The sequence below is a fragment of the Myiozetetes cayanensis genome, unplaced genomic scaffold (assembly GCF_022539395.1).
Source record: "Myiozetetes cayanensis isolate MyiCay16 unplaced genomic scaffold, myiCay2020 scf76, whole genome shotgun sequence".
Taxonomy (NCBI): domain Eukaryota; kingdom Metazoa; phylum Chordata; class Aves; order Passeriformes; family Tyrannidae; genus Myiozetetes; species Myiozetetes cayanensis.
The window spans coordinates 57,215-67,806 of record NW_026088031.1 but is presented as its reverse complement, the minus strand read 5'-3'; the positions used below and the strand labels follow the sequence as shown (position 1 = coordinate 67,806).

Here is a 10,592-nt window from a genome sequence, read left to right as displayed (position 1 = left end):
CAGGGGAGACCCCAGGGTGGAAATGGGGGGTCCCAGCAGGTGCTTTGGGAGGCCCCGGGATGGATTTTGGGGTCCCCTGGACATTGGGAGGGTTGGGGGTGCTCAGGCGTTGGCGCCCCCTGGTGGCTAGGAGGACCCACTGTCGGATTTCAGGGTGCCCCTCCCAAAGGGGGGATTTCGGGGGGTCCCAGGGTGGCTTTCCGTTCCCCTCTGGACGGATTTTAGGGTTCCAGCACCCGCAGCGCGAAGTCCAGGGCGGGGGCGCTGTGGGTCAGGCACCCCATGGACACCACGTCGATGTGGGGCCCCAAAAACTGGGGGAGGGTCCCCAAAACGACTCCCCCGCTGGCCTCCACCGTCACTCCGGGGTGCGCAGCCTTGACCTGCGCCGCCGCCGAGTGCAGCTCCTGGGGGGCACGGGGGGCACCCCGTCAGCGAGGAGCCCCCCACCCCCAAAACTGGGGGCATGCAAGGAGGACCCCCCCCCAAAAAATTGGTGGTTTCCCCACCCCAACCCTCCCCCGATCCACAAGCTACCCACCCACTGACCCCCAAAATTGGGGTCCCTTCCACTCAGAAACACCCCAAATTGGGGGCCCCCCAACCGAACCCACGAGTTATCCACCCACTGACACACAAAATTGGGGTTTCCCAACCCACCGACCCTCAAAATGGGGTTCCCCCCCCACCCCTCCTTATCTCTGAGGCTGCCCCACAATTCATACAGGGGTTTCCCCCTTTTTGGGGGTCCAGCCCCACGCCTGGGGCTGCCCCCCCAGATTTTGGGGGCTCACCTCGGGGGGGAGGTTGTCGAGCAGGACGATGTCAGCCCCCGCCCCCGCGGCCTCCAGCGCCTCGGCCGCGCTGGAGCACTCGACCCCCACCCGGCGGGTGAAGCCCCAGCCCGGCGCACCCCCAAAACCATCTGGGGGCGGGGGGGAGAAAGGGTGAGGGGGAGGAATCCCAGAGGGACCCCCCCAAACCCCAATATGAGGTGAGGGGGGGGTAAAACAGGGGGTGCCCCACCCAGAACCCCCCAAATGGGGTCCCCCCTACACTCAAAACTGGGGTCTCTCCCATTGACCCCCCATCCGCAGTGATCCCCCAAATTGGGGTCCTCGCCTCCCAAATCCCCCAGTTCAAGGGTGTCTCCCGTTTCCCCCCCAAAATTAGGGTTCCCCCACCCCCACCTATCGTCCTCCGAATTTAGGATCTCCCAGCCCAGGTGTGACCCCCATTTCCCTCCCAAACTGAGGTTCCCCCACTCATCCCCCAATCCAGGGGTCCCCCCACATCACCCCTCACACAGAACCCTCTAATCCCCCCTCCCCCAGTTCAGGGCCCCTCTCAAATATTGGGTCTCCTCCTCCCAATATCAGTGTTCCCCCACCATCCCCGAAATTTGGGGTCCCCCAAGTTATTACCCCCAAAATCGGGCCCCCACCCGTCCAGTTCAGGAGTCCCCCTATCCAACACCCCCAAAAACCGAGGTTGTCTTTCCTCCCACCCAGAACCCCTCAATTCAGGGGTCCCCCCATTTCCTCCCCAAACTGGGCTCCTCCCCCCCAAATATTGGGTTTCACCCACCCAGTCCAGGAGTCCTTCTGTCTGCCCTCCACCCACTGTCCCCCAATCGGTGTGTCCCTACCAAATTCGGGGGCCCTCCCCCAGAACCCCCGATTTAGGGGTCACCCGTCCAAATCCACTTTTCCCCCCTCCCCCCGAATCTGGGGTGCCCCGCCCACCTTCTACCCCAAATCGAGCCCCTCCCCCCAAATACGGGTGCCCTTTCCCACAAAATTTCAGGGCGCCCACCTGCTCCAACCCCTTCTTCCCCCCCCGAATATACCGATGCCCCTCCCCTAAAATTTCGGGGTGCCGTTATCCAGACCCCCCAGTTTATGGATCTCTCCCCGCCACATCAGAGTCGCCCCGTCCTCTCTCTCCCCCAGACTTTGGCACCTCTCCCCGAACCACCCGCCTCCAACTCAAGGGTCCCTCGACCCCTTACCCCCCCCACCAAAATTTTGGGGGTGCCCACCTTCTGGAGTCCCCCCGCCGCCGCCGCCAGCGCTCGGTGATTGTCCTTGAGCAGGAGCAGCCCCCCCCCCAGCCCCCCGCGGTGGGGGTCGGCACCCCCCACGCCCAGCGCGTATTTCTCCGCCACTCGGAAGCCCGGAGTGGTTTTTCGGGTGCCCGCCACGACCCCGCCCCACCCGTGACCGCGGGCCACCCCCACGGCCCTGGCGGCCATCGAGGCCACCCCGCTGCAGCGCCCCAAAACGTTGAGGGCCACCCTCTCCCCAACCAGCACCCCCCGCGGGACCCTCCACCTCGGCCACCACCGCCCGCCCGGGGCAGCGAGCCCCCTCGGGGACCCTCCAGGTGACGCGGCACCCCGACACCCCCAAAACCGCCTGGGCGAAGGGGGTCCCCGCAAGGACGCCCCCCCCGCCCTTGCTGAGGAGGTGGGCGCGGGTCGGGGCGTCCCCCGCGACCCCCAGGGTGGGGTCGGGCCAGGGCGCGTCCTCGTCCAGCCACGCGCGGCGAGGCACGCGAGGCGGTGGGGCGGCGGGGGTCCCAGTGCAGGGCGGGGGGCCTGCAGGTCATCGTGGAGGGGGATCCTGGGGAGAGGGAGGGGTTTATTGGGATTTGGGGCCGGGTGGAAAATTTTGGGGGCCTTTGAGGGGCAGCTGGAGAATCACGGGGCGGAGGGGGGTGATTTAGAGGGTTGTTGGAGTCGTTGGAGGGGTTTTAGGGGAAGTTGGTTTTTGGCGGGGGTGGGGGGTTATGGAGTGCTAGAGAGTTCCTGGAGGGTTTTGGGATCCTTGGAGGGATTTGGGGGGTAGGGGAGGGGGCCTGGGGACATTTGGGGAGGTTATTTGTGTCCGGGGGATTTTGGGGAGGTTTATTGGGATGTTGGGAAGGTCCTTGGGCTGCTACAGGGGCCCTGGAAGGAGGAGTTTTGGGGTCTTTCCAGGGATTTTGGGGAGATCCTGGGGCGATTTTGGGAGGCTATTGGGGTCCTGGGAGAGGGGTTTGGGGGGATATTGGGGGATTGGGGAGGGGATTTTGGGGGGTTATTGAGTGCTAGGGAGTTCCTGGAGGGTTTTGGGGTCTTTGGAAGGATTTTGGGAGGTTATGGGGCTCCTGGTGGTGTTACTGGGACGATCTTGGGGAGTTATTTGGGTCCTTGGGGTGATTTTGGGGTCCTGGGGAGTCCGGGGAGGTTCTGGGGGGGATCTGAGGGTTGGGGAGGGGAATTTGGGAGGGGGTTGGGGGTCCTGGAATTGGTCTTGCAGGGGACTCTGGGGTTCTGAAGGGATTTGGGGGGTTTATTTGGGTCCTGTGGGGTATTTTGGGGCCCTGGGGGGGGGACCAAATGTGGGTCCTGCCTCATAAAGACCCCCAAATGTGGGTCCACCCCCAAATGTGGGTCCCCTCAGCTGTGAGTTCCCTCCCCACAAATGTCCCTCCCTCCCCAAATCCAACCCCCTCCACCCCCAGATGTGGGACCAACCCCCACAGACAACCCCCGGTATGGGTCCTGCACCTCCCCAACCCCCCAAAATGTGGGTCTCCCTCCTGCCCCTCCCCCCCCAGCCCAGGGGGGTCCGAAGTCCGGCCCTGATTGGCCACATCGTCCACCCCTCCCCCACCCCCGCGCCCAAGTGGGGGGGTGGGGGAGGGGCACCCCACTGACCTGTTGTGACTCTGGGGGAGACTGAGAGGAATTTGGGAGGTGGTCAGAGGAGTTCTTACCTGCAGGGTGTGGCCAGCCCCGCCCCCAAAGCCCTGCCCCTTTGCTGTGATTGGCTGTCCCAGGGATCCCCACCCCCCAAAAAAAGACTAGGCGGGTTTTGGGTGGGGGAAGGTGAAATTATTGACAAAAATTAAGCAACGGGGAGGGGGACAGGGAGGCTGGGGGGGGGAAACTTGGGGGGCACCCCAAGGTGCTGAGGGGGACTTAGGGTTCTTGAAGGGCACTTGGTGCCTCTGGCAAGGAAGGGAACAGCCTTAACAGACTGTTAATGAGACACTCCTTGGATGAGCTTGGCCCCAAGGTGGTGTTCCTGTGGTACCAGGTAGGGAAGGGCATACAGAGATGGTCAATGGCAGGAAGTTGGGAGCAGAGAAGAAGAAAAGAAAGATAAGATGAAGCAAAGGAAATGCTCAGGGCTGTTTTTGGGGGGGAGCTGCCAGGCAGCCCTGGGGCTGAGCAGCAATGCCTGCAGTGGAACGAGAGACTCACCTAAGCAAACCTTCCTGTGGGCTTCAAAGGCCACCGGGAACCTGAGTGGTTTTCCTTCCCTCACCAAGGGAAGGTCTGTGGTCAACGGGCAGAGACAATTGCTCATGGGCATCCCAGTAATGTCCCAGTGCTGGGCACAGAGGGATGACAACAGTGACTGAGGGGCTGCCAGGACAGCTCCAGACCCACCGGTGACTCCTGGGCCTGGTCATCCAGCCAAACTTCCGTCCTTTCATCATCATCCCCTACTTCAGTCTGGCTGGGAGATGATGGGAGGCCCAGGGCTAAGGCCTTCCCAAAGTCCAAGGGTGCCTCATTCCCTCCTTTCCCCTCCCAAAAAACACTTTCTACTGCATTTTTCTTTGCCCTCAAGCGCCTGGGGACGACTGTGGGAGGGCTTGTCCTGTCACCTTCCCAAGGACTGAGGGGGAGCTGTCCAGTCCCTAATTCCCCCTCCTGAAGCCAGATTGGGCATTTTCCTTTTCTGAGGACTTGGAAACCCCCCGATTGCTTTGTCTTTTCTGAGACAGTCAGGAGAGGTCTCATGGTAAGAGCAGCCAGGCCCCTGGGCCTGTTTAGGCGACAGCCAGAAGAGATTTCTCCCTGCAGGATCACGGCTCCAGCTCAGCTTTTTGGGGTGGTTTCCCTCTGTGTCACGAGTCCTCCGTTCCACAGGCTGGAGCCATCCCAGCCCTACAGGGTGTCACCTGCTCTGCCCCTGCCTGAGATGCCCCCCCCGAGGCCTGAGGGGTGGGCACGGGGAGCTCTGTGCACAGAAGCACATCCCAGGGCTGCACCCTGGGGGGATTTTCCCAGGAAATGTTCCTGTTGGTGAGCCCAAGGCACTGTTTGTCCCACAGCCTCTCGTGCCCCCCCCTTCCCCAGGGAGCTGTGGGTGCTTGTGCCCACTCAGGTTCATCTCCCCACACCAGCACCACGTGTGTGCTCACCCCTCGTCTGCCCAGTGCACGCAGAGACTTCCAGTGGTGCCGGTTCCATGTGGGGAGCGAGCAGAGTGACCCCTTTGCCTGTCCTGGACACTCTGCTGTTGGTGTTGCTGCTGTCACTGCTCGTTTTCTGACTGCATCGCTGTTCCCAGGGAACTGTTCTTATCCCAAGCTGGAATCTTTCCCTTTTGTCCCTCCAAGTTCTCCTCTCAGTCCCTCCCCAGAGGGAGGGCAGGGGAAGGGAGTGGGTGAGCAGCACGTGGTCTGGGGTGTTCCAGTGGGAACAGTAAACTGGTGAACACCAAACTGGGGAATGCCATTCCTAAACTACAACAACCGCAAAAGCCGAATTTCTTTGGTTTGAATTCTCAGAGGCAATTTTAATTTAAAGGTTTTTCGTAGTTTTAAAAGGTCTGTTAAGGAGTTTTTTTCAGGTGAATTTGAATAATAATGAATTTGCCTAAGAGTTTTTGTAGTTTTGTTAAAGATGATCCCTTTTTAATTCTTCACTGTTTTGCACAGTAGTAAAATTACACCCTTGTTCCTTAAAATTGGTGTCTGTGTGTCTTGTGCCAACCCTCATCCCCTGGAAAAACACCCCTCCAGGCCCTTCACTGTTCCCATGGCCCTCCTTGGGACGCTCTCTAATGTCTCTCTTCTTATGTCACCCAGAAGTGCCCCCAGGACTCAAAGAGAGGCCACCCCAGTGCAGAGCAGAGCGGGACAATCCCCTCCCTGGCCCTGCTGGGCCTGATGCCCCCCAGGACAGGGTTGGCCTTCCTGGCTGCCAGGGCACTGCTGACTCGTGTCAACCTGGCCACTGACCAGGACCCCAAGGTCATTTTCCACGGGGCTGCTCTCCAATGTCTCATTCCACAGCATGTCTGTACATCCAGGTGCAGAATCCAGCGCTTGTCTTTGTCAGGCTTCATGTGGTCGGTGGTTGCCAAGTCCTCTGATCTGTCGAGGTCTCTCTGCAGGGACCCCCTGCCTTCCAGGGAGCCAACAGCTCCTCCCAGTTTGTTGTTGTCGACAAAGCCCCTCAGTGTCCCTTCCAGTCCTCCCTCCCAGTGGGGGCAGGGAAGGCAGATGAGCCTGCAGAAGAGCCCCTGGGGCTCTATGCTCGAGGTCAGCAACAAGGCTGCAGCTCCAGGCTGTGGGGTGTGCGCTGCAGAAGGGCAGGGGAGAGCCCCGGCCCAGGCACGGGGCAGGGAGAGCCCACGGCCCAGCCTGGGCCCTGGGGCTTGTCCTCACCAAGCACTCGCTGATCCTCCATGGTTGCAACGTCTCCACCAGGTGCTTGAGCTCCTTCCACTTGAGGAGCTTTGCTGAGGCCAGGAGAGCTTCCCTGGAGACCTGCAGAACAGCAGAAGCTGGGAGGTGGCACCAGGACCTGGGCAAGGGGACCTGCAGTGATCCTGCCCTTAGGAAGCTGGGACACGCCCCGCAAAAGCATCTGGGGTTCTCTGTCTGGGGACAGCCCTGGGGGACAGGGATTGAGGCTCAAAGCCCTCCAACACCTGTGGGGACACGTGTGTTCAGACCTCGGTGGCCGTGGGCTGCTGCCCAGCCCTGCTGGAGCAGGTAGGGCAGGTGCTGGGAAGGGCCGTGGCAGCGTCTCTGCCCCTGCTCGTGCAGGGTTTTGCAGGGACCCTCCCCACAGGCTGCAGGGGGGGAGGGTTGCCCACGATGCCCAGAACCCCCATGGGGTGTCAGCCCCCCCCACACCTTTTTGGGTCCATGCTCAGCCTTGCAACCTGTTCCTGCATGGCGATGGCACTGCCCTCCTCCCCTCTCCAGGTGCCCCAGCACATTTCTGAGGACCCCCAGGGCCTTCATTGCAAGAGGTGAATTGTTGTGCCACAGGGGGTTCACCAAGTCTGGCAAGAGGACCTGCATTTTTCGGGCCTGGAGGAAAGACACAGTTTCCATCTGATAAGAAGTTCCGTGCCTGGGCAGCTGGTCAGGCAGCCACCAGGCCCCACCCTGGCAGGGAGGGCTTTGGGAACAGTCAGCCCCCATCCTGACGCCCAGCACAGGCCACTGCCTCACCCACAGCCTCAGAGCCTGGCTGGAACAGAGCTCCCCCTGACATTCTGCTTTCCCATTGTTACGTAGGTTACCATGGCAACCATTAACTATTCCCATTGTGACATCGGTTACCATGGCAACCATTATGCAGTCTAGTTGGGACGTCATCTACCATGGCAACCACTATGCATTCCCATTGTTACCTTGGTTACCCTGGCAACCATTATGCAATCTCATTGTTACAAACGGTCATCATGGCAACCACTATGCAGTCTCATTGTGACGTCGGTTACCATGGCAACTATTTTGCATTCTCATTGTTACATTGGTTACCATGGCAACCATTGTCCATTCTCATTGTTCCAGTCGGTTATCATGGAAACCATTGTGCATTCTCATTGTTATGTTGCTGCCACGGCAACCATTGTGCATTCCCTTTGTTTTGTTGGTTACCATTACAACCATTTTGCATTCTCATTGTTACGGTCGGTTACCATGGCAACCATTATGAAGTCTCATTGTGATGTCGGTTACCATGGCAACTATTTTGCATTCTCATTTTTACCGCGGTTACCATGGCAACTGTTACACATTCCTATTTTTACCTCGGTTACCATGGCAACCATTATGCACTCTAATTGTTACATCAGTTACCATGGCAACCATCATATATTTCCATCTCTAGGGTCAGTTACCATGGTAACCATTATGCATTCCAGTTGTTATATTGGTTACCACGGAAACCATCTGTAATGCCAAAGATTATGTTTCTCTATTGTTTCTGACCATCAAAATCTTCCTATCAAACATTCTCTGTCAGCTCTCTGACAGAAGTTCCCACCAGAACTTCCCACAAGACTTTTCCTGCCAAAAGATCCTGTTATTGTTTATGGTTATCATATCTCCTCCAACATCTGAACTGGCTACGTGCCAAGAAACCACGTTCAACCTTCTGTGAACACTATAAAAGTTGAGGGCAAATTTTGGAAAATCAGGGAGAGGAAAGGGAGAAGAACTGGTGACTGTAGCCGAGAATCTCTGCCCACCTCCCCTCACCTTTTCTCCGCCACCGCGTGCTGCCTGCCTGCCACCGGAGACTGGAACTGTGCCGGCCTGGAGAGAGCTGAGACCACCGTGCCACATGTGGGACTTCTACCTTATCCTTCTACCCTGACCATATTTCTGAGGGCCCAAAGCTTTGGCTGAGCTGAGACCCTGCAGGGCCTGGGCCAGGGGCGTGAGCGGTGAAACCACACATGGTGCATTGCAGAGAACTAAAGCTGTCAGACCCCCTGCAGCTACAGAGACAACATCCAAAAGCTGCAGAGACAGAGAAAAAAAAGGGACAGAAACTGCTTCTCCCCTGCCCCACACACCAGCTCAGCGGGTAAAACTACTTTTCAGTGGTATCTTTTCTCTGCTTCTAGAAATAATCTTAGCATTTTCAACCTTTTCTTATTTTTTCCTTTCTCTTTGCACCTCTTAGCAATCAATAAGATCAGTTTTTGGTATCAACTAATAACTTGTGTGAGTTTTGATTTTGTTAAGGGAATATTCGAATCTGAAGTTCTTTCTGCAATATTTAAGCAGATTATAACAGGGGACCATGGAAAAGTGGGAGGAACAGGGAGAAGGATGGAAAAGGGGGGGTGGTCTGGTGGATCAGACGGTCCCATGGGGGTCTTTGGGTAGAGGGGAGTTGGGAAAGGGGGGTGGCCTCCCTGAGCTCCCACCTTACTGTGGGGTGCTGTTGGGGAGCCCAGCTGGTTCTGGGCTCTCAGTAAACTGAGATACTGAAGATGGAACTTCTTACGCCTGGCAGAGGGTTAACAACATACAGTAGGACAGTGACACAGTGGGTTTCCTGTGAGGAATGTCAGCCTATTGTGTTAGGACATGTGGCTGTATGTCCAATCATGAGTTGTTATGAAGTGCTAAACCAATGCTGTGTGTACATGTGTCACCCCAGAACTGTATAAAGGTAGCTGCACTGTTGCAATAAAAAAGCTGCTGGTATCCTGAAACCCATGTCGCCTCCCCGCCTCAACCGCGACATATGGTGAACTCCCGACGTGATTGCGAAGGAAGATAGAAGAGAACTTGACGACAAGAAGCGAACGAAGAATCGCTCGGGCGGGACCTCGAGAAGCTGCTACCCGGAGGGATCAGACGGCCGCTGATTCCCCCGTTTCGTTTCACCGCTTCTCAGCCTGAGAGATCGCAGGCTGCTGAGCTGCCTATCGCTACTACTGAGAACTTTCTTGCTGCTGCTGAAACTTTTTCACGGCTATGTAAGTTACTGAGCGGTCCATTATCAACCCTCCTGCCGCGCTGCCCCGTTCTACCTCGGAGCATTCGTAATCTCGCTCCGCTCCCAGCCTTCCCGCAGGGCTGCCCCGCTCCCCCCCTGGAGTATTCGTTATCTCGCTCCGCGTTCCAGCTGCAGCCCTACAGACACTGTGTGGCTGCGTACACAACCTGCGTAGCCCCTCTCCTGACATCCCAGCTCCGTGCAGCGCCTCAGCCCGCTCCGTGCCCGGTTCGCGTCCCTCTGCTATCACCGGACGTCCCTGACTGTGCGTGGAGCAGCTGAGACCGCACCCCGAACGTGCCCTGACTCAGCAGTGCTGTTTGTTCTGAGCGACCCTGCCTTCGTTACTCTCGCAGCTGTGGGGCAGGCAAACTGCTGTGTGCCACCTCCTCCGCTTGGCTCGGACTCTTGCGAAATCTTGGTATCCCGGCAACTGCCTTTTATCAGCAGTCGGCTGCCTAAAGCAACATTCCAGCCACAGTTCGTCTTCGCTTTTATTATTACTCTGCTTGTAACTTACATTAGTACCTCCTGAAGCAATCTAAAAGGTTTTCACGTCCTGAACAAGGACGGAGAGAGACAGCTCCGAGAGAGCTGTTGGAGGCGGGAACTCCGGTGTAGTTTTAAAAGCGACAAAAAAGTCGCAGGGGGCCGGCCCAGATCTTTTGGAGACACCTGTCTAGAACCGGTGAACCACCGGAATATAATAAGTTCCATGTTATCTAAAGAGGATGACTCTGTCGTCCCAAGTGGCAGTTACTGCTAAAGAGAAACATGGAACAAAGCTAGATGCCCTGCTCCTGCAACAATGCTAATTTGGAGCAGAGATCATGGATACCAGGACTTCTAAAGTTGCTTTCAGGGGAGTCATGGAATTATTAACTTCCTGACACCTGCTTTTTGAAGCACTGAAAGACTTTAAGAAGTCAAAACCTACCAATTATAATATGAAAAAGAAAAAATAGAAAAAAAAGAAATAGAAAAAATAGAAAAAAGAAAAAAATGGAAAAAAAAAAGGGGGGGGGAGGATACTTGTCTGTTCAGCTAGCTT

The 10,592-nt window shown here is 57.3% G+C and overlaps 1 protein-coding gene across 1 annotated transcript; it reads right to left on the bottom strand.

The window, feature by feature from the left end:
* Window positions 1-221: 221 nt before the first annotated feature.
* QPRT (quinolinate phosphoribosyltransferase) lies at window positions 222-6,475 on the bottom strand. Its single transcript, XM_050339008.1, is given in 6 exon segments — window positions 222-407; window positions 795-901; window positions 904-925; window positions 2,042-2,318; window positions 2,320-2,599; window positions 6,454-6,475. Coding segments are annotated over 6 exon segments (894 nt in total).
* Window positions 6,476-10,592: the final 4,117 nt, after the last annotated feature.